The sequence below is a fragment of the Entelurus aequoreus genome, linkage group LG11 (genome assembly GCF_033978785.1).
Source record: "Entelurus aequoreus isolate RoL-2023_Sb linkage group LG11, RoL_Eaeq_v1.1, whole genome shotgun sequence".
Classification (NCBI taxonomy): domain Eukaryota; kingdom Metazoa; phylum Chordata; class Actinopteri; order Syngnathiformes; family Syngnathidae; genus Entelurus; species Entelurus aequoreus.
In genome coordinates, this window is record NC_084741.1 from 61,154,080 (window position 1) to 61,179,224 (window position 25,145).

The 25,145-nt window shown below is 36.1% G+C and overlaps 2 protein-coding genes across 4 annotated transcripts in view; one reads left to right on the plus strand and one right to left on the minus strand.

Moving 5' to 3' along the window:
• Positions 1–1,163: 1,163 nt before the first annotated feature.
• On the minus strand, positions 1,164–24,594 carry LOC133660311 (V-type proton ATPase subunit C 1-A-like). Of its 2 annotated transcripts, XM_062063706.1 has the most exons (14): positions 24,422–24,594; positions 24,321–24,375; positions 22,679–22,837; positions 20,122–20,189; positions 15,379–15,464; positions 15,126–15,220; positions 13,431–13,522; positions 11,590–11,688; positions 11,417–11,485; positions 11,135–11,227; positions 7,174–7,267; positions 4,950–5,047; positions 4,703–4,829; positions 1,164–2,118 (listed from the first exon to the last, which is right to left on the minus strand). In XM_062063706.1, exons 3-14 carry the CDS (start codon positions 22,808–22,810, stop codon positions 2,020–2,022), a joined length of 1,152 nt encoding a protein of 383 aa, XP_061919690.1. In that variant the 5' UTR covers positions 22,811–22,837; positions 24,321–24,375; positions 24,422–24,594; the 3' UTR covers positions 1,164–2,019. The 2 variants fall into 2 exon arrangements, with proteins under 2 accessions (XP_061919690.1, XP_061919689.1); XM_062063705.1 differs by lacking the exon at positions 24,321–24,375 and having other exon boundaries at positions 22,679–22,835; positions 24,422–24,593.
• Positions 20,463–25,145, plus strand: part of LOC133660309 (antizyme inhibitor 1-like) — a 40,141-nt gene continuing 35,458 nt past the window's right edge. Inside the window, exons 1-2 of one of the 2 annotated variants that reach the window (XM_062063700.1) lie at positions 20,463–20,595; positions 21,085–21,186. The gene's annotated coding sequence lies outside the window, so the exon portion shown is untranslated. The remainder of the gene's footprint in view (positions 20,596–21,084; positions 21,187–25,145) is intronic. The other variant, XM_062063701.1, reaches the window with a different exon arrangement.

Genomic DNA, 25,145 nt, shown 5'->3' on the forward strand with positions numbered 1-25,145 from the left:
TGCCATTTGTTTTGTTCTGATTATAACCAAGATCAAAAACTTAAAGGCAAAATTACTCAATGATCTTAACACATAAAATGTATCAGTTTCTGCAATACTGTACTAGATTAATACATATATACATACATACGCGCACATGGGTACATACGCTTCCACAAACACAGTACATGTATTTCCTTTGTACCAGATGGAAACTAGAATGTACAGTATAGCATACTCCTATAAGTGCTGTGCATGCAGGTGCAATTTAAAAAAATTAGTTACTTGATTTCATGAATTCAATTTGAACCAAAATACCAATTTATGGGTGGGGAAAATGTTGTAGTTCATTTGCCGATCAAAACATAAACCTGTAGTTTACAAAACATACATTGTTACATCAAATTTTTTTTCAGATTCCAGTTGTACTGAATTTAGAGGTTTATTAGCCAGAGATGTGATCATCCAAATTATGAAAAAATAAATACATTCTTGAAATATTTCTTTGTGTTGAGTGAATCTATAAAAGATAAGAGTTACACTTTTTGAAATAAATGAATTTTTCAAAGGTATTACTTTAACTTATTGAGATGCACCACCGTATGTGTGCAAAGTCAAGCGATCAATTAACTCATCAAAATAGTGTAACATTCACACTGATTCTGCCCAAAAATAATAGTAGTAATGGCAACAGTAACCTTAACCTGGGAATGGTCGAGAAAAAGACAATCACTTTAAACTGACAGTTACCCACATTAATGTGAGTAAATAGTGTACCGTTATATGTTCACTCATTTAAATCACATGTTATAACAGTACCTGTCTAAAAAGACATTAAATGTTTCTGCAAAAAAAATGGTTTGTTAACAGATGGTTAGTTTATTCTGTCCTATTCTATTGTCTTTTGGCATTCTGGCTTCCCCTTCCAGTTAGATGAATGAATAGCACACAGGTGCATTGATTGTTTGCCTTTATGTGTCCTGTAATCAATGTAAAAAATGTTGGAATTGTTGTGAACCTTCATTTGGTAATCAAGACCATTAGTAAGGAGTGATCTTCAATCAATTTAATCAATGACTTTCATAATGCTCAGCTGTATTTTAATTTGAAAATATTATACACAAAACAACACATGTTTGCACAATATCAGCAATCTTCTCACAAACACACACACACAGTCTGGTTGCCACAAATATAATAGTTAACATTTAATGTAACACAGATCTTAAAAATAAAAAAATCAACAACAACATAGGATATATAATTTTTAAAACATGCTAAATAAACATACACCTGTTCAACATCTCTATTTATATTACCGTATTTCACAATGTTGGTAATTAGAATAAACTGTAAACAAAAGTCTTGAAAGCCCATGGCCTTTCATTTCAGGAGCTTTTAAAATGATAGTGGATCCAATCATTTATTTTAATAATATGCTAGTAAATATTGGATATTAATTGGAGAACTCTTGTGAAAATCCAACATGAAACTGTGCTTTGTTCATAAAATAGCTGCCTGTGCCTTAGGTCTTCAGCTACTTGAGAACCACAAATCTTACCATTGCTGCCTTATTCTGGTTTTGATGCAACATTTGCGCATCCCAAAAAATCCTTTCTGGCTGACGTTTTCCAGAAAAAACAGTGGTGAGCACTGAGCACTGGTTGTGACGAGAGAAATTTATAAGAGTTTGTGAAAATCTCAGGAAGTTCCCCTGCCCGACAGATTTAGGAGGGGCAAAATAATTAAACCAAGGGTAAGTAAACACACCAACCTCATGATATGGCCCTTCCACATCATGCAGAATAAGAAGAGTTTTAAACATAGGTCTGAGAAGGTATGGTGGGGCCTCTCTAAAAAGTACCTTTTTTAAAAGTGGTACGTAGAAGCCTGCTGTAGCCACAAGGAATGAACATGCATTATTCTCGCTCAGTGTGCGCCATTCAAGAGTGGAAGTTAGGAGACTCCAGGAAACGGAGGAACAAGTGGGGATGTTCCATGAAAAAAAAACTACACTGAATCATTACCAGTGGCAAAGTTTTACACTTTGAAGTCCAGAAGGTTGCAGTCAATCTTGTAGTACACGTAAGGATAATACTCTTGCTGGCTCAAATTCAACCCTGGAATATCCATCGCTGACTGGAAAAGACAGAAGAAATACACAGGCATGTGTTTGGGAAAACTTAGCATCTTCTCAAATTCCTGTAAGTCACCATCATTGTACCAGGCGACTGCTTCCATTACAAAATGGAAACACCCCCAAGGCCTCAGAATCACAAAATGGACAAAGTATCAGCAACTGGTACTGACAAGGACGAGGTTGAAAGATGCACTCGAAAAAAATCAAAGTGCAGCTTGCACATACTTTGTAAGGTTCTCTCAGTAAGCAAAGTTCTCACCAAGCATCCTGGTTCTCTTGACTTTAGTTTTGATGAGGGTTGTAACAATACCAGAATTTCAGTCGTCAATAACTGTGAGTTTTCACGATTTTTGATACTTATTCGGTACCATGATAAAAATAAAACCTAACCCATATACTTTCAAATGTACTACTTTATCGAAACCCGTTTTAAACTGTTAAGTATTTAAGATCACTGTATTTCAGCGTGTTTTTGCCCAGAATATAAATATCAGTAGCAGCTGCTAAGAGGTAACAGCCACTGCTGTTCATATAAGAACAGCAGTGGCCAATAGTCTCCAAGTATATCAAAACAAACAATATTTTGCTTATTAATATGCTCATAATTAACAATAGCCAACAATTTTACATAAAAAAAAAAAAGAACAGCAGTGGAGTGAAACATTCAAGTATATAAAACAAATCATGTTGTTCTTAATATTCCATCACTTAAGGTGGAAATTAAAGTAATAAAAAGTCTAACACATATGTTTAAACTACACTATTATTATGTTTCTATTTGTTAGTTTTCTCTTTTTACTTGTATTTTTGTTCATTTAATTTCTACGCTGTTCCACTGGTTTATAAAAAAAAAAGCTGTGTTCCGCAAGTGGCCCCCAGGCCACATTTTAAACATCACAGGTTTACATATTTTAAGGTCTTCTTAGCACTTATAGAAGAAGTGATAAAGGTTGGGTAGGAACTTTGTGGGGGTTTTCTGCACACGTACAGCAAACTTCCTGGGCTTGCGGTGGCGGATCTACGCTATCACTCGTGCGGCAAATACTTGACCGCTTCTATTTGATTAGTGAATAAATACATGACGTAAGACAAACTCAACTTTGTCACTTCCTTTTCTCGCTTCACTTTTAATGGCACCTCAATAAAGTGGTGACACGGATCACCTTCTGCCAAGTCTTTCTCTGGAGAATCAGATGTGTTATGAAGTGTACGATGCAAATTACGACGCATTCTTCCACAGTCCCATTATAATTTGTTTATGAGCAAGGACAAATCGGAAGCGGCGAATCCGACTCAGTGCTTACATGCCAAAAATTGGCGCGGCTCGCAAAGGAAAAAGTGTTGCCCAGTATTCGTACTAAACTTTAGAGGTGCGAATCTTTAGGAACCTCACTATTTGATTCAATTCCAATTGTTGGGCTGACGATTCGCTTCCGAATCTATTACCGTTTCAACACGATTCTCATTATATATTGTTTGGTACATAAATTTAAAATGATAATAAAACTTTTTTTAAACATGTTCCAGGTTACAAAACTCCTTACAGCTGGTGCGAATTATAGAGTCTTGGCCTGAAAACGTATTTACATTTTTTTTTTTTAAATGTTATTTACAGAAATCACAGAATGTTGATCTAATAAAAGAAAATAGAGGAACCCCAACTCCAACCCAACCCCAGCTTTACAATACTTAGTATAGTAATTTACAAAGCAATTGAGAAGACATAAAAATACAATACTTATTACAATACTAAAAAAAGGAAAACCAAAATAAATATCAAAGCAACAATGTCAATAATTATAATACTATAAATACTAGTTGGTTAATGTTCCTTAAACCACAAATTGACAATAAATAAATGTGCTACATATATACATACATATATGTTTGTTTGTATATACTGTTTGTTTATTAAAAAAAAAAAATATATACATATATATTGTGTATATATACATATACATATATATATATATATATATATATATATATATATATATATATATATATATACACAGTATGTATATATATATATGTATATATACATACACAGTATGTATGTATATATATATATATATATATATATATATATATATATATATATATATATATATATATATATATATATATATATATATATATATATATATATATATATATATATATATACACAGTATGTATATATATATATATATATATATATATATATATTTATATATATATATATATATATATATATATATATATATATATATATATACTGTATGTACTGTATATCTATCTATCCATCCATTTTCTACCGCTTGTCCCGTTCGGGGTCTCGGGGGGTGCTGGAGTACATACTTTTTTTCTTTTTTCTTTTTAAATCGATTCTTAGAAATTATGAATCGATTTAGAGTCGCAATAATAATTAAAAAATTGCAATTTGGATGTGAATCGATTTTTTTGAGTACCTATAGTATCGATGTCATTTTTTGCATATTCGTATCAAATCATCGATACTTTTGACAACCCTCGTCTACATATTGTAGTGGCTTTTCTTGATACAGTGAAATTATCTGTATAACTGGTGTTTTAGGTACTCACGTCAATAATTGCTGCAGCGCTGCTGTCCAGATGTTTGTATAACTCATTGAGCACCTCTCTCAGCTTCTTTGTAGTCTTCTTGCTTGGCTGCAGTAGCATGGCCTGAAAGTTCACCGGCAGTCCGTATCTGAAGAGCCCCCACATTTGCTAGTTACTCCTCAACAATAAAGCACGTCACTTATGAAGCAGTGCGCAACACATAATTGAGATGAACCAATGTGAATCTAAAATATGCAGGTAGAGGCACCTTAGGACAGATTCAACAAAAACCCTCAGGGCTTTAATGTGGATCCATGCGATGAAAGCCTCACTGAAGTTTACCTTCAGCCATCGAACAAGAGGGCCCTGCACCAAAGAAATACAGGTTAAGAGTCTTATTTACAGTATAATATTTACACAAAACAGAGCTTGAAAGTTTCATACAGTGCATCTGGAAAGTATTCACAGTTTAGTTGTTCTTTTAAACACATTTGCTAAATTTAAAATAAATAAATAACTTTGTCTTTATGGGGTATTGTCTGTAAAATTTAGAGAACAAAAATGAATGTATTCCATTCTGGAATAAGGCTGTAACATAACAAAATGTAGAATAAGTGAAGTGTTGTGAATTATTTTCGGATGCACTGTAGGACCACTTTTTACACCTGCGAAAGTGTGAAGTGAAGCTCGATGACTCACATATATAACTATGACTACATACAAGACGATCCCCAGCTGGTCCCTATGGACTGGACTCTCACATTAGTAACCGTATCCACTCGGCATCCATTGCACCAATCAGTCCTAATTATAGCGCTGCTCCATCGCAAAACCACACACATGATTCATGCTTTCATAAAAACAAACACTCCCATTTGAATTTTGAAAGAACGACAATAGTTTGGAAAGCATCACATTATCATCATATTTGTCTCGGAAATATTACATGACACCACATCTAATAGCGTTAGCATCAAAAGGTATGCAGAACAGACTGTCAACAATATTTCATTCATTACAAAAAATATCGTCACTATAAGTAAGTCCTGCAGAGAAAACTCAAAACAAAACCGACATCAATTTAAAACCACTCATTATCAAACAATACTGCGGGCTGAAAAAATACCACAAATTACTACCTGATTATTTTCAGCAAGGTGTGAGAGAAAGAGGCTGGTGTGCATACAAACACTGTAATAAATGAGATCCCTGGTTAATACAGGCTAATGTGATGTGGAAGTATTAAGCGGCTGATGTCAGAATATCAATAGGCCGCTTTCTCTGGTCCAAGTCAGTTGATGTGTTTGGTAACTGTCCCTCCCGCCCGACGCGGTTCCTGCTCACATGCTGAAAGTTCCAAGTCACGGCAAAACATGTGATGTCACTCTCTTCTCTTATTGGTCAGCAGTGGGCCTAAGTATGTAAAATGAAACAGTCCATTGTTGATGATCTAATGATTTTACGGACGCAAGCAAATAACTCGATGCGCTTTAGGAGGACGTCACAAGAAAATTATCTTCTATCTTACATCAGAGGGGTGTCCAAAGTGTGGCCCGCGAAACTAGTTCAAATAAAACAGAGGAAAGAGTGCTTGCGTGAAAAAATATTATATCTTCAGTTAAAGTTAAAGTACCAAGAATTGTCACACACACAAGGTGTGGTGAAATTTGTCCTCTGCATCCCCTGACCCATCGCCTTGTTCCACCTCCTGGGAGGTGAGAGGAGCAGTGAGCAGCAGCAGTGGCCACGCTCCGGAATAATTTTGGTGTTTTAACCCCCAATTCCAAACTTTGATGCTGAGCGCCAAGCAGGGAGGTAATGGGTCCCATTTTTATAGTCTTTGGTATGACTCGGCCGGGGTTTGAACTCACAACCTACCGATCTCAGGGCGGACACTCTAACCACAAGGCCACCGAACAGGTTCTCAATGGTGCATGGAAATCAAAATTAACAAGACTTATCTTAGCATCATTTACTAGAGTTGTCACAACTGACAGAAGAAAACATTTAACTTCTGTCACTAATGGTCTGGTCTGTATTTATATTGCGGTTTACTATACCTGGAATGATACCAAAGCACTTTACATTATACAACACATTCACCCATTCACACATACATTCACACACTGATGGCGGATGCTGCCATGCAAGATGCTAACCATGACCTATAAGGAGCAAAGGTAAAGAGTCTTGCCCAAGTAAAAAGCTAGAGCTAAACCTGGAACCCTCAAGTTTCTATGCCGCCTCCAATATAAAGCCAACATTATTTATTCCCAAGCAATTACTTTCTAACCATTAATTCTTACAGCACTGCATTAATTCCAACTGATCTGTTCAGAATCCCTTTTTCTAAGATTAGAATGAGATGACATTCTCGGATTGTCCATTTTCTAAAACAATCTGAAAAGTCGAGTTGCGATGGATTGAATGCCCTGAGAATACAACGACCTGGAAGAGTGAGAATATTCACAGGCATGCTTCTAAACACTTACAAATTGCTTCTTTTTGTCTGTAGACAGCCGAGTCATCTCTTCTTTATCTGCTTTCATTTCCCCTTCATTGTACTGAAAGTCTCTCACAGAGAACCTGCGAGCAGAGTGGAGTTGGACAATATTAAGATTCAATAAATATATTTGGTTTCAACATTTGCTGTGTGAAAATCAAGCTGGTCGAAGTGCTTTTGGTCTGTTTGATGAACCCCCACCTTTTCATTCAGATTCTGACATTTTAGATAACCACTGACCCAATTCTCTTGAACCATCAATCTATACGATCTAATAGGAGTGTCCCGGTACAACTTAAAATTTCCGATAATTTTATTATTTTGTAGTGTAGAATGTTAGAAAAAGTTTGACAAAGTGAAATTACTCAAAAAGAGAACATTGGTTTGATTGATTGAGATTTTTATTAGTAGGTTGCACAGTGAAGTACATATTCCGTACAATTGACCACTAAATGGTAACACCCGAATAAGTTTTTCAACTTGTTTAAGTCGGGGTCCACTTAAATTGATAGGTAGGTATGAAAAGCACTAACCTATTTATTACTAACTGTCTGTAGTACACTTATGTTGTTTTTAAGTTGAAGTTGAGTGGTAATTGTATTTTGGCAACACCTCTTGGCCACAATAAATCATTAAGTTAAAAATTGAATGATGCGGACACGCTTGTTACTGGATACTTTCTAATACACTTCTGCTTTGGAGACTTTGTATCTGTAGGTAGTATGTAACTATAAATTGTGTATATCTGTAATGACAAATGTTTTGTTTTGGACTGCAATATTGTTCAATTATTGCGTATGTCTGGTTTGTGTGCTACTGTATGCTTACGTGTTGTGTAGCTGCTAGCTCCGAGTAGATTATACACTATCATGTTTACCTTTTGTAAAGGACTTCACTAAAATGCAAGGAATTACCAACCTAGTCTGCTTATTGGAGGACATTTAGCTATTGAAAGGGCTGTTTGCAACATTTACACAGATGCCTAGAGGGCGCTAAATTTGTAATGTGTTTTAAATGTTATATCTCGCCCTCTTACAGCTTTTAGGACATAATGACATAACTACGTACTTACGTAACACGTGCACACGCATTAGCTTTGGGTGTTGCTAGCTAATGATGGCGATTTGGATAGTTAGGGCCTGATTTACTAAAGGTTTGCCTGTACTAAAACATGTGCAAACTTGACAGCACACGCATCTACTGATCTGCCAAACGTATACAAACTGGATTGCGTCTCTTAAGTGAGCAGAATAAGGCGTGCAATTTTGCGTCTCTGCTAACATTAATATGCAAAATTGATGTTGATCATCAAAATGCCAACAATACTTGGAAGAAGAGATGCGAATATAATTATTTAGCATGCACAATGTGATTTATCAACACTTATCACCGTTTTGGTGACAGTATTTAGTCTTTTATTTAGCACGGGTCAGAAGGACGTGCAAACTGACACTTCCACACACGACTGCAGGATCAGTGCTCGCCGCTGCAAAGACAGACGATGGACAAACGAGAAACCTCCGTCCTACGTGTGTTTCAACATATTTGGACGGCCAAAAATAAAAACTATTAGACATATCGCCTATTCAGCCATTTCCTTTTATACTTTTATAGCCGCCGCATTACTTAAGGGGCTGATTGATGTGTTTCTTATTTTAAATGTTATTAATTTTTTTAATCTAGGAAATATATATTAGTATAACATAGCTCCTACATGAAAATACATCTTTCATAATGCATTTTCTTACGTTTGAGTCATTTCGCACGAATGCGCTGGTGATGGGATCCACAGCCTCGCACACAGAATTAAGTGTCATTGTGCATGTTTCTGTTGTCTAGATTGCGAATCAGAAAAGGTGTTACAGATTATAGATGTGAGTTGAGTTGAGTTCAGTTTGAGTTACTTCGAACATGCAAGCATACAACATGATACATCACAATTTCCAGTTTCTCTTTTCAACATGTTCGAAAAGGAGTAGGAAGAAGCAGAGCTTATTCACTCCTACCCCTTTTCTTTTACATAACAGTTGCTAAAACTTTTGTTCACTTCCTGTTCTCAATTTATTCACAATATACTCCATAAGTAATCACAATAAAAAATAAATAAATAATACTCGGTGAAGTAAGTTACATTTCATATGGCGAGATGAGTAAGATTTTTTGAAAATGAACGAATGGATGGATGAAATAAATTCAGAATGCTTATCATGGTTCTTCTTCTTTGTACTTTGTAAACACTTTAAGTTTGAAGAGTTTCTTGAAGTGGTTTATATTAGTACATTGTTTGATTGCTTTGCTTAATCCATTCCATAATTTAAAGCCACATACAGATGTGTGCTGTTGGTTCAACACATCGCACACAGGTAGGAGCATGGTAAGATAAATGTGCAGAAAATGATCAAGTGTCTCCGTGGTAAAATCCTCGTATGCACGCAAAATCCTCGCTTACATAACAAAACACTACAGGTAGGAGCATGACAACTTGAATGTACAGTAAATGAGAGTCTCTGTGGGGATGCCCCGTATACTACACACAAAATCCTCATTTAAATAAGGCGGTCTGCAACACTTTTTAATTGCACATGCAGTGCTAGTAGATCACATGCAACACGCCCACTCATAGTACACGCTGTATTACCTATTTTTGTACATGCTGTTTGTTTAGCAGGTGGTATTTGGATCTTAGTAAATCAGGCCCTAAGTGTTAGCTAACATTGAATGTATATTCGATCATAACAACAACATGACTGTAAATTTTTTGTTGTCTGCTTTTGTATGTTTGCACACACTCCCTACACGTACATGTTGACGAGACATTATGAGTGGCCGCTGCAAATGCCAATCATTTTTTTCGGGTCGGCAAAAATGTTGATTTCATAAAGTTAGTAATTGTGAAAAATATAGACAGTTTTAAAAAAAATGTGCTCTGGTAAACAACTAATGGTAACATAAGCTAGCCAGTGGTGTTCTTGTTGTATTTCTGAGGAAGTTGCAAACAGCCCTTTTAACTGGCTGTTGATCTTTGCACAAGTAAACGCGCTGCAGGACTGCTTCTACAGCAGGCCTAGGCAATTATTTAGAGAGAGAAATGTGTCTGGGGGCCGGTATATCTATTTTTAGAAATACTAATACAAAACCTCACAATAATGTCTGATTGAATGCTAAAAACGTTCTGACTGATTGCCTTAAAAAACGGAATGGAATTTTAAATGTTTTTACTGAATGAGACACCCAGAATGAACATGAAAATAAAGAATGTGGGATTTACAATATTAACTATGAACAATAAAACACTGAATATTGACAAAATATGAACCCCCTCTCGATCGACATATTTTACATTCAAGCGAAACACAAAAAAAATTAAAAAATAAACCCACCTACAATCTGATATATCTGATATATCACTAAGCTTTAGAACTTTGTTGTAAAAATCTCCTTCCGCGTCTGTCCCTGACACCCAGGCTGGCCGCAACGGAAACACTCTGTGGAAACGCTTCCCACCCACACTGCTTGGTGCCTTGTCTGAGCTGCTGTGACTTAAATTACGATAGTAACTACTGTACCATGCAAAAGCGCAGATTACAACGATTGAAATACTTTGTATAGTTCAAAACTTACGGTAATTTGAAAACATCACTGCATATCATAATGGCAGCTACAGTTTCGATCTTAAAGATCTAAAAAAATTATTTAGGAATGTCCGGTGGGCCGTGTTTAAAAGCTTAACGGGCCGCATGTGGCTCCCGGGCATTAATTTGCCCAGGTCTGTTCTACAGTATATCAGAGATTTTAGATGCAAACTGATATAAACCCATACTTGTTTTGTCTTTCCTAGAGTCAGTTCTCTTTAATACATTAGGAGCATGGTTCTAGACCTGCTCCATATGTAAAGTACCTTGAGATAACTTTTGTTATGAATCAGTGCTATATAAATAAAAACATCTTACTTATTCTCTCGGGCTTTGTGTTTGAAGTCATCAATTGCTTTCTGGAATAAGGTCACGCTGAACAACCCACTGTCATTGTCTTCAAAAAGAAGACTAGAAAAAAAAAAATGTGTTATTGATCTGCACAAAAAAAACAACATAAAAATGTGTATCTGAGAATTGTGAAAGTAAACGACAAAAAAGTACAAGTAGAAATAAAACAACTGTGCTACCAACACAAACACTTAATCTGGTTTCTCAATGTGAAAAACTTTTCTTTTTCAGACTTTGACATTGTCTTACTTGGACGATCGAGGCACCACCATCTCAGCAAGGCTTTCATATGTTTTCTGCCAGTCAGCATAAGATGTTCTGAAAATAAAACAGAGCAGGGTTCATACTTATATTCATACATTCCTTTTCCTGTTAAACCCCCATACATTTAAATGTACTCTAAAGTGGCGTTAAATACTCACTTTGGGACAACAACAAGCTGAGTGATAAGATACTCAGAGTCAAGAACAAAGTCGTCCTTCTTGACAATGTCAGCCAGGCTTCTGGTCAGCAGGCTCCCCCTGTGGGCAGACAAATGTACTACTAAAACATGGCTTTAACCCAGAGGAGAGGTCAATGCTGACAAAGCATTTCAGAGTTGTGCTAACGCTGTCATGGTCACGCAAAGTCAATCATCCTTGCAGCTTGACCTATGAATAAGTATTGGTTACAAATAAAAATTAGGGCTGTCAAATAATTTATTTTTAATCAGTTTAATCACAATTTGGAATTTGGATGAATCATGATTAATCACAGGTGATTATTTGCATGCATAATTAAAATTTGCTCAATAAAAGACCTAAATATTTGTACACAAATGCAATTTTACTATCAGAATGTCATCCAGGAACCTTTTTAAACATTTTACTTAAATTCATGTCATTTATTTGCACACAACTTGGTTACAGTTATATCTAAAGTTATTTCAGACTGTAGGAGTGAAATTTGCCAACAAGCACACCAGTCAGAGTCTCCTCACTCATTTTTGTAATGATGTATGCATTGATCTGATCACTGACCATATAGCAATTAAGGTAAAAGAACTCAAAATAAATTGCATGACTAATCCAAGTGTGCACATAATTAATGCAATATTTTTTTGTGATTAATCACATGAGTTAACTTGTTCATGCTGACAGCCCTAATAAAAAATAAACCACGGATGCCTCCTTTCTGATCTATTTGAATTTATTTTTAAAACTGTAAATTTGTAATACCAAAGCTCAAACTATTAAATTGGAGAGAGCAAATACAATATAATCAACTCCATCATTTCTGCTGTTTTCACATCCTGTAGGTACAGTAGTGATCATATATCTAATTACTTTTGCGCCTAATCATTGTAATATTATTTAATCATCTATGTTCCTTATAGGGTTGTCAAAAATTAAAGCCTGTAATCAGATTAATGATTATATTTTCATTTACATGAATCATAATTAATACCCATTAACACGTTATTGTGTTGTTTTTTCGGTTGATCAGGGCCTCAACCCAACACATATTGAGATGCAACTGGCAATGCGAAACAATGTTTAATTCAATTAATCATGCAAATGAATTGATCTAGATCAGGGGTGTCAAACTCATTTTAGCTCAGGGGCCGCATGGAGTAAAATCTGTGCACAAGCGGGCCGGACTATTAAAATTATGGCATTAAAACTAAAAAATAAAGACAACTTCAGATTGTTTTCTTTGTCTTACTTTGGCCAAAAATAGAACAAACACATTCTGAAAATTATACAATAAAAATAGAGAAAAAAATACCGGCAGCGGTAAAGTTTAGATCCATGAAGGAAAGAAGAAAGTGAATGAATGTTTATAACTAAATACATTTACATATGCATAAAAATTTGTTTTTTTTCGTATGATTTTTTTTATGAATTAAGTAACGTTTATGACAACCTTTTTCCAAAACACAATATAGAATGTGAGATATAACAGGATAATGCATACATTTATCATGTTTTCAAAACGATTACAAAAAAGTTGGACCCCCAAAATTTACTGTGGGACCCCATTTTTATGACTTGATGGGGACCCCATTTTGAAAATTCGTAGCGCACTGATGAAGTATTGGTGCATGCAAAACAGCATAAGGCAACTGTGGCCTGCGGGCCGGTTCTAGTACTAATCAAATATCATCCCAGGGGCCATAGATCATTCATTCGCAGGCCTTATCTGGCCCGCAGGCCTTGACTTTGACACCCCTGATCTAGATTAAACTGTTAATTTGGACAGCTCTAATTCGCTTTTCACTTACGCGTTCTTCCTTTCTAAATTCTGTAGGGTTCCTTTCAGGTTGTTATAAGCTGATGCTCTGGTCTTCAAATCGGTGTCAATTTGCATGACTTGCTGTAAAATGCACACCACAAAAACAGCCAATTCATTAATCCCACACTTATTGACCATAAAGGGGAACTGCACCTTTTTGGAATTTTGCCTATCGTTCCCAATCATTATGAGAGACAAGAACACATATGTCTTTTTTTTAGGATTCTAAAAATGTTTTAAACGCTTGCAAGGTACGGCTAATGGGAGTCACCGTTGTAGATTTCAAAGCCCTCTAAAACAACTTCAAAACCCTCCATTAACATTTTGTATACACGCTGTAAGTATGTATATAATGTAGTAAAAGACATGTACATACCAATACGTAATATGCACAATATTTACCGTATTTTGGTAATTTCCTGGGCGCAACACTAAATTGTCCCAAGTGTGTGAATGTGAGTGTGAATGTTTATCTGTCTATCTTTGTTGGCTCTGCGATGAGGTGGTGACTTGTCCAGAGTGTACCCTGTTATTTGCATGAGTGCAGCTGGGATAGGCTCCAAACACCCCAACGCCACCCCAAAAGGGAATTCAGTAGAAAATGTATGGATTAATGGCATTTATTTCAGTGCCCATCGCAACACACTTCTTCCTTCAGGAAACAAATGTGTGTTCTACTTCCGGCAACAAACGCGTGTGTGGTCTAATCATGACAGACTTGGTAATGGCGATTTTTGGACAAATGAGGTTTCACAATCTTATCTTTTTGAACCTGGATATATGGAGGATCACCTGCTGGTTATAAAAGCTTAGTGACCACGAAGAGAGGGTGAAACGTTGGAGCAGGCGGAAGCCAAGAGAGTCAGGACTGGCGTTACTTGACAAGTGAAAATGTGGAGCTTGGAGCCAAGCTATGCCGACAGAAATGGAGTGCATACCCAAAATAAACTCCCCAAAAATATCCATGGCCAGCAAGACCAAACAGACAAATGTCCATCAAGTGAGCCACTTTAATATTGATCATGATGCATGCAGCACATCAACCTTGTTGGTGCAACGACATACACTGTCAAGCTAGCTGTGTCCAAACAAAACATGAAATGTGGGTGAATACTTAACAGACACTGTAATATGATTGTTCATGTTTTTCAGTCAGTAAGATTGGTGTCCTATCGCATCGTGTTGTGCATTACAAACTCAAAAGCCACTCAGCTGCTGACTTAGTAGCTGGCTTACGGCTAATGCCGTAGCATGCCGTCGCAGGGTGAAGTGTTATTACCCTAGAATAACAGTACTGCAGTGTTTGCTCTTACAATAACAATGTCGTGATTGCTTGGTTATTATACAGGTTACGTAATGAAGTATTTTTGGCGGGTTTTGGATGGATTTTTAGAGTGATTTAAAGGCAAAATGGATTGCTCCTATTAGCAGCATTGCTAGCTAACTAAAACCAGCCAATTATTAGAATAAATTAATACATTTTAAAAACGTGTTTTTGTCTCTCATTAGGATTGTAAACGAGAGGCAAAAATTCCCCAAAAAGTGCAGTTCCCCTTTAATGCAGCAAGCACACTGTTACAGAATTATGCAATAAATCCTGACTTAGTTTTTCAAAACACCATGCTCAAAAATAAACAAATAAAAATGTGAACCTGTTATTCGCCATATTTGCCAACATTACTACCTTTGAGATTATTTCAGAAATGTTTTTCAGTGATTGCTTGATGGGGTACTTGGCCATGTCCCATTGAAACCGCGTGATGTAGGTGACTAGATCAACTGAAAAAAAAAAAAAGACTTGTCAAGCAGCCATTGTTATAATGTCGATTTAAAATCTAAAGGATAAAACATCCATGTGAGATGATCCTGTTAATTATTACTGGTTAGTCACACAATCATTTTGGCTACTAAAACTAAATTTAGAACAATCACTGTACCTCCATTGGCCAGCAAGTTCTCCTGCACTTTGTCTCGACTGTCCTCCAGCACGTCGGCCATGTACTGGGCCACCTTCTTCACCACACTGTGATGAGCCAAGAGTAGTCACAACATGTTACGCCAAAACAAACTGTGTGCACAATGCCAGTGTAAATCCCACGTTCACTCTCCATGCATTCTACAAAGTGATCCTCCAAATAGTCTACAAGCGCACACACGCACACACAAAAGATTAATTTTCCATATGTTGGATGGAAATTACAACAGGGAACTCGCTTAAAGGCAGGTTTAAGTTCAAACAAGTTGTGAGGTTGAGTTTTCTCACACATTCTTGGAAATGTGTGAGGAAGCAAAGCAGGGCAAAGACGGTAATCGCTGCGTGTGAGATTTAAACGTCAGTATTTCCAAAGAACTATAAAGGACAGCCCAACATACTTGCAGAACTTACAGTAAGTCACTGGCTATAAATATGACTAATGAATGTGCTGTTGGTGTGCCACCACACCGCAAAGCTAGACTCAGGAGCATGTGAAATTCCTCATTGTTACAAGAGAAGGGTTGGGAATAAATCAGTGCCACCAAGGAGCTGGGAAATGCTGCATATAATAGGACAAGAAGGATGTTATGATCAAATAAGCACTAAGTATGAGAAAAAACCCTGACTTTTTTCATCTAACTTAAGAGTGTCCTTATTAAAAGTTGAATAAGTTTTTATACTTAGGTTATATAATGTGTTAACATTTAGCAATAATGTTATAGAATGTATTACCATGGCACCATTTTTTATGCATGATTCGTTTTTTGACGGAAATGTTTTGCCAACAGTGTTTGCCCCAGTGTTTGTCTGCCCGCATATCAAACAAAGCATCCCATGCGTTGCATTTCGATGGAGGGTTGTGGAGTCCCGACAGTGGGAAGTGTTGTGTTGTAAAGCACTGTGTATCTTGTGTGGTTTTAAGAGATTGTACTGAATATTGAGCCGAAAGCTCAGGCTTTTAACTTGATGCACTCTCGTCTCTCAATCTGCAGAGACGGTTCAAACCCCGGGAAGGATGCAGGGGCTGGACCAGGCAGTTACACTGGTTCCATGACCCGGATCGAGAGTATGTGTAACGGACGGCAGCTCGCGTGGCTGTGCGAAAGTACCTGTGTATACCACACTCCCTGACACTTTAAGAATTTACCATTGACATTTACGACTGTTCTCGCCTCTCAATCAGCGGTCATTGGTTCGAATCCCGGGAAGAACAACTAGGGCGGGACTAGACCCACAGTCATTGTCTGTGCATCGTAAGATATAACGTGAGTGCAAGCACTTCAGTAAAGAAAGTGAAAAACAATACTGAGTTCAAGAAATAACTAAGGGCCTGCTTTACTAAGAACAAAACACCACACGGTAAACAGCATGTACAATCTATACAAAAGTGTGTACTATTAGTGGGGGGGTTGTGTGTGATCTACTAACACTGTGTGTGCAAGCGAAAAGTGGTACAGACCACCTTATTTAAATGAGGATTTTGCATGTATTATACGGGGCATAACCACAGAGACTCTTATTTACAGTACATTCAAGTTGTCATGCTCCTACCTGTAGTGTTTTGCTGTTTTCAAACAAGCAGGAGACATCTAACACTTTCTATGGGCATTTTAGATGCAGTCCTGCAGTGATACAATAAAACCACTTTTTTTTTTTACCGCCAAAGGTGCGGTTATTGGAGAGAGGTTGCCAATTACTCCTTTCAGGACGCAAAATAATGCACACTTAAATACGTTTTTTTCATATAAAAAATATATTTTACGTGATAAAAAAAAGAACATAATTAAAAAAAAATACTAAAGGACACCAAAACACATCAATTGAATGTGTTTTAATCAGCCCCTAGAATCCTGTAGCAGCTGTAAAATTATAAATTGATGTTGCTGAATAGACGATATGTCAATTTTTTTTTTTCTGACCGTCAATAATTCTTGTCTGTCCATCGTGTGTCTGTGCAACGTGAGCACTGATCCTGCAGGCGTGTGTGGAACTGTCAGTGTGCACATCCTTCTGACACATGCTAAATAAAACGTTATATAGTGCTCCAAAAGTGTTGATAAATCCCATTGCGCGTGCTAAATAATAAGCGTATTTTTTGCATATTAATGAAGACAGAGATGTCAAATGGATGCCACGCCTTATTCTGCTCACTTAAGAGACACAATCCACTTTGCACATGTTTAGTAGATCCGCTTTGTGTGTGCTATCAAGTTTGCACATGTTTTAGTACACACAAACCTTTAGTAAATCAGGCCCCAAATACAAAGGTAGCGCCCATGTGTTTCTCCCTTCCTCTTTTCCCTCGACGCTCATTGCCCTCTTAGCCATCAAACGTCTTCAATAAAGGTAAAATTGATGTTAAATGTTTATCCAGCCAATTCATTTGTCATACGTATTTTGCATTTTTTTCTATTTCCTCCATAAAATGTGTTCATATTTTTGTGTGTGTGGGATAGATTAGTTGGATTTACATTATTTCTTATGGGACATTCCTTAGGGTTTCGTACGTTTAAGTCTATGTGGGATCTTTTAGAACGAATCACTAACAAAAACTGAGGTCCCAGTGTACTTTAATAATAATTAGTGATGTCAAACACTTAATTTAAAAAAACAGATAAATCACATTTTAAATTGATTATTCACAATTTATCACAGTTAATTACTTGTTTTCATAGTTTAAATTGACTTTAAAAAAGCCTCAATATTTTTATAAAAACACTCTTTTATGATCAGAATGTCCTAGAGCAGTGGTTCTCAAACGTTTTTTCCAAGCACCACCTCAGAGAAAACGTGGCTCTCCAATACTACTAACATAACCAACATTAAAATACAGGTAAAGGAGCATGCACGTTCAAAATAGAATGTGTGATTAATCTGCTTTTATACTGATTAATGTAATAATTTCTTGTACAAAACCCAAAACCAGTGAAGTTGGCACTTTGTGTAATTTGTAAATAAAAACAGAATACAATGATTTACTAATCCTTTTCGACTTATATTCAATTGAATATACTGCAAATACAAGATATTTAATGTTCGAACTGAGAAACTTCATTTTTTTTGCAAACAATCATTAACATAAAATTTAATGGCAGCAACACATTGCAAAAAAGTTGGCACAGGGGCATTTTTACCACTGTGTTACATGGCCTTTCCTTTTAACAACACTCAGTAAACGTTTGGGAACCGAGGAGACCAATTTTTTAAGCTTTTCAGGTGGAATTCTTTCCCATTCTTGCTAGATTTACAGCTTAAGTTGTTCAACAGTCCAGGGTCTCTGTTGTGGTATTTTAGGCTTCATATTGCACCACATATTTTCAATGGGAGACAGGTCTGGACTACAGGCAGGCCAGTCTAGTACCCGCACTCTTTTACTATGAAGCCAAGCTGTTGTAACACGTGGCTTGGCATTGTCTTGTTGAAATAAGCAGGGGCATCCATGATAACGTTGCTTGGATGTCAACATATGTTGGTCCAAAACCTGTATGTACCTTTCAGCATTAATGGTGCCTTCACAAATGTGTAAGTTACCCATGCCTTGGGCACTAATACACCCCCATACCATCACAGATGCTGGCTTTTGAACTTTGCGCCTATAACATTCCAGATGGTTCTTTTCTTTTTTGGTCCGGAGGACACGACGTCCACAGTTTCCTAAAACAATTTGAAATGTGGACTTGTCAGACCACAGAACACTTTTCCACTTTGCATCAGTCCATCTTAGATGAGCTCGGGCCCAGCAAAGCCGGCAGCGTTTCTGGGTGTTGTTGATAAATGGCTTTCGCTTTGCGTAGTACAGTTTTAACTTGCACTTACAGATGTAGCGACAAACTGTAGTTACTGACAGTGATTTTCTGAAGTGTTCCTGAGCCCATGTGATGATATCCTTTACACACTGATATCGCTTTTTGATGCAGTAACGCCTGAGGGATCGAAGGTCCGTAGTATCATCGCTTAAGTGCAGTGATTTCTCCAGATTCTCTGAACTTTTTGATGATCGCAGATAGTGAAATCCCTAAATTCCTTGCAATAGCTCGTTGAGAAATGTTGTTCTTAAACGGTTTGACAATTTGCTCACGCATTTGTTCACAAAGTGGTGACCCTCGCCTCATCTTTGTTTGTGAATGACTGAGCATTTCATGGAAGCTGCTTTTATACCCAATCATGGCACCCACCTGTTCCCAATTAGCCTGTTCACCTGTGGAATGTTCCAAATAAGTGTTTGATGAGCATTCCTCAACTTTCTCAGTCTTTTTGCCACTTGTGCCAGCTTTTTTTAAACATGTTGCAGGCATCAAATTCCAAATGAGCTAATATTTCCCAAAAATAACAAAGTTTTCCAGTTCGAACATTAAGTATCTTGTCTTTGCAGTCTATTCAATTGAATATACTGTAGGTTGAAAAGGATTTGCAAATCATTGTATTCTGCTTTTATTTACGATTTACACAACGTGCCAACTTCACTGGTTTTGGGGTGTGTAATTAATTGTGTGCGTTAGCGCATTAACTTTGCCAGCTCTATTAATAATACTTTTACGATTAACAATATGGCTCAATCTTGCAAGTAATAAATGGTAATAAGCGTTAGCGATTTACCAGGACACAAAGCTATCAATGAACCACTTCATATTTATAAAACCATATCTGTAACAAAGTATTTTATCATTGGTTCGATATTTTAACCATGACTGTGCAAATATCTTACCTCTCAACAAAAGAATCAAATTTGGCTAATTCATCCGACAGCCCAACCAAAACATCGAGTGTTCCAACCTGTTTGCAGACACAAAAACAGAAAAAAAAACATTGTCACATTATCATTAATAACATGAGTCTAGACAGAGGTGGGAGTCAGGCAGGTTGTGTTTAAACGGTGGCTTGTGGGGTCCAGTCGGCCTACAAGGACAACCAAGAGGCGCTGTGTACTTAGGATGGCGCCTCGTTGTCCTGAGCCACTCATGCATTACTAAAGGTTCCAGAAGCCTGTTTCAGCCATGTGTGGCATCAAGATCAACGAGGTTACTTTACCTTCAGCACAGAGAGGACCCCAACCAGACAAGTTGAGCTGCTTTGGATGAAAACTTCACCCAATCAACATTTCAACATGCAAACAACAGCTCTCTTTAAAAGTGGCTTCCCATTCACAGAGGCAGCCTATTCTTGACAGAGGATTCTTAAGGTGAGTGTATTGGATTCAGTGCAATTTTTCACATTTCATGAATAAATAACAAGTAATTATTCCATAAGTAAAAAACGAGCACATATAGAAAACATATAAAAGATGAAGAAGGGTATGGCAACATTTAAAAAAAAAAAAAAGGTATATTTTCAGATTAGACAATTAATTACAAAGATCTGGCACATAGACTTGTATAATGCATTCTACCTAACAAAGATAAGTAGGCAGATTTGTTGTGATTGTGAGAGCATTTGACAGTTTGAATTAAGCTTTAAACAGATTACTTGATACTAAAGATGGCCCTATCCTGATCATGGGATCAGATCAGGCCTTTTTTTAACGGATCGGCGATCGGGTGATGATCTTTACCACAGCTGTGTCCAAGTGTTTGCATGGCTAGAGGTTGTACTCACTTGGAAGATACCTTCAAAAGGGATGCACGCTCAGAGAATCAATTACATTTCCGTATTCCTTGTTACACAAATGCAGGAGTTGCATGAATTCTAGGAGGCTGCGTGTCTTGCCAGAACACCGGCTGCAATTTGAGAGCAAGCTGCAACGAACATCCACAGTGTGAAGCCGCTTCTAAAGGTACTAATCCTCACCACTATGGCAGAAAATAAACTAAGTTTAATTATCACTGGAGGAAAGAAATGGTTAAGCATGCTAGACAAGCACACACCGAGCAGGAAGACACAAGGAACAAACCACAATCGATACCCAGTATAGTATCAGTATATAAACGATACTGAAGTAATAGATGTTAATTTTTTTCTTGTTCTTATTACAAAATCATGTTTTTTTGTTGTTTTTGTTATTGTTTACAAACTCAGGGAGTAAGTCTCTGGATACAGGAAGACTTTGAGGGAAAATCCCAAATGATTTAAATGGGAGCCAGTAGTAGTTTTTGCTTTTATTTAGAAGTAATAGATATATATATATATATATATATATATATATATATATATATATATATATATATATATATATATATATATATATATATATATATATATATATATATATATATATATATATATATATATATATTTGTTTTGGGTGTTTTTGTTATTGTTTATAAACTCACAGAGTAAGTCTATGGATACAAGAAGACTTTGAGGGAAAACTCCAAATAATTTAAATGGGCGCCAAAAGTAGTTTTTGCTTTTATTTAGTTTTTGTGCACTGGCCAAATAATTTTATTAAACAAATTTTATGTCGCCTTCAATACTTCATCTGATTTACAACAATACTAACAAAGACTACATTTAATAAGATAAGCTTTACACGAATGAGTTATTATGTTTACTTAAGTTACTTGCTATAAAACATTTTCAGCTCTGTAATCTATTGTCAAAGTACTCGAAATCGGATCGGCTCTACAGCCAAAAAATTGGATTGGGATTGGATGCCAAAAATGTTGATTCAGACATCCCTACTTGATACAGCTCTACCCAAGGACGTCACTAAGCTCGAAAGATAGGGAGGTGCTTAGCCACTAAATGAGTGTCATGGAATGCACGCACCAGATGGCTAATCTTTCCTTTCCTTGTCAATTGTATATTTAAATAAAATAAAAAATCAGTCCAAACAACTGGCAATTAATCTAAAAATCTAAAACACTGTTTAGTAACTACTCTCTATCTTCTTGCATGTTTATTGCAAAATAAAGCTATGTATTTATTTCTACTACTATTTGTTTATGTGCATATGCATTAAATCTAATCCATTAAACAAACGGCAACATATTGGTTTGGTCCACTGTTTAATTGATTTAGGCAAAAGTAGCTCAGTTCAAAATACTTCTCAAATATTACAGCCAAGAACAGATTCAATATGATTGCTTCTAAAAACATTTATTCTATATTCTCGCTGATTTGTACATGCCTAAACTCATTTCTTAACTATAACTATTGGGAGTTTAGGAACATTTTAAACTTAATGAAAATATACCTAATGACATCCATTGCTTTACCTTACGTTCAAGCCGGTGTGTGTAACTGTTTTAATCTGAAGTTGGTGCATCTGATGGCATTGTGAATCAATAGATGACAATTAATCAAAACAAGGAATCCACACTAACCTTCAGGTCTGGGATGCTGAACTTGTGGTTGGTAGAAAGATTATTGGTGCGTGTGGTTGCCGTCATCATTTTGTCCCATGTTTGCTGGCAGGTTTTCTCTCCCGGAGCAGAGATCAACCAAAACTCAGTCATGATCCTGCTTGGACTAGAGACCAATCTGAGGAGGAAATATGTGTATTTTGAAATGTAAGCGGAATAACATTCAGTTCAGTTCAGTTCAGTTTCAGTTTATTTTGAACATGCATACGATACAATGTAATTCATCACACATTTCCAGTTGTTTTATTGGAGCACGTCCGAAAAGGAGTAGGAAGAAGCAGAGCTTATTTAATTGATTGATTGACTGAAACTTTGATTAGTAGATTGCACAGTGAAGTACATATTCCGTACAATCGACCACTAAATGGTAACACCCGAATACGTTTTTCAACTTGTTTAAGTCGGGGTCCACTTAAATCGGTTCATGGACTATCATCATAATACAGTCATCACACAAGATAATCATCAGAGTATATACACTGAATTATTTACATTATTTACAATCCGGGGTGTGGGATGTGGAGAGGAGGTTAGGTTTGGTTGATATCAACACTTCAGTGGTTGGTTATGTAAAAGAAAAGGGGTAGGATTAAATAAGCTCTGCTACTTCCTACTCCTTTTCGAACATGTTGAAAAGAGAAACTGGAAATTGTGATGTATCATGTTGTATGCTTGCATGTTCGAAATAAACTCAAACTCAACTCAACTCAACTCAACTCAGTCATCAACAATTGCATCATCAGAGAAATGGACATTGAAACAGTGTAGGACTGACTTGGTAGGATATGTACAGCAAGTAGTGGATATAGAGAGAGATCAGAAAGCATAAGAATAAGTATCTACATTTGATTAGTTACATTTGATTATTTAGAAACTGGGGAGGTGGGATGTGGAAGGGGGAGGGTGTTAGTTTAGGGTTGAAGTTGCCTGGAGGTGTTCTTTTAGCGCGGTTTTGAAGGAGGATAGAGATGCCCTTTCTTTTACACCTGTTGTATCCTGTTAATCCTACCCCTTTTCATACAATAACAATTGTATCCAATGTCCTTGTTCTCTGCAACAGAACAGTGAACAAATACATAATAAATAAATAATATACCGTAATAAGCAAACAAATATTAAATAGATAAATAACCTTTGTCTCAATAAAAAAAAGGGGAAAAAAGGGTTCAAGATGTTCATCATACTTCTTTTTCTGTGTACTTTGTGAACACTTGTAGTTTGAACAGGCTGAATCATATTGGTGCTTTGTTTGACTTCTTTGGTTAATCCATTCCATAATTTAATTCCACATACAGATATGCTAAATGTTTTAAGTTTTGTACGAGCATACACATGTTTTAAATTAGATTTTCCTTTAAGGTTATATTTTCTCCTCATTTGTTTTAATGTTTAATCAGAAACCAACGTAATTGCGCAACATTCGAAGTTACATTTGTGGTGTCACAATACAATATCATACGATTTAATGTGGGAAGACGTTCCACCCTAAAATTACAAACTACAGATATTGGAAGCTAACTATTACTAGAATTTGGATATAATATTAAATGTTGGTAATCAACTAATACCCACAAACAAAACAATAGGAAATAAAATATTACAGATTCGCAAATTAGACGGTTCTCGCCACCGCACGATATGTCCTGTGCTGAAAAACACTGAAACAAGCTGACGGTAGATTTTTTGAAATAATATTCTACTTACCTATGTATTAAACTGTGGTCGTTGGCAGAGAAATGTAACCTTTATAGCGTATTACTGAATGTTAAATGATATTCGCATCGTTGCCATACACTTGATGAAGTCTCCTGACAGCATCAGTCAGAGTCAGCTGACCAGCCAGAGGAAGCGGAAGCGGAAGTGCTCAGCAACATACAACAAGACTCGCGAGCGTTAATAGCTGGTGGCTCGGGGTTACTGCAGAAGATAGGTCGACTCAACACAAACATTTATTTATTTCTTCTAAAGTATACTAGGTGTAAAAAAATAGTCAAATATTCATGTATTTATTTTGTAATAATAAAAATTTACAATTTAAAATAAACTTAAATAAATAAGCTATTTATTCATTCATATTTGACAATTTTTTTTTAAATATCTTGTATAATTTAGAAGAAATAAATACCTTTCTGTGTTGAGTTGAACAAAATATCAACATAACTACTCATTCATGTATTAATTTTGTAATAATAAAAATTTACTATTTAAAATAAGCTTTAAAAAAATAAGTTATTCATTAATTCTTGAGTATTTATGTTGATATTTTGGTTGTGTATATGGATTAATTGGATTTACATTTTAATCTGTTTTTTTATTCATTATTAATTCATTTTATGTGAAGTTTTCGAAAACCGGGATAACACTGTACTTCATTGATAATTAGTGCTTTCACACTTTTATTTTCATTAAAAAAATTACATTTTCTTAA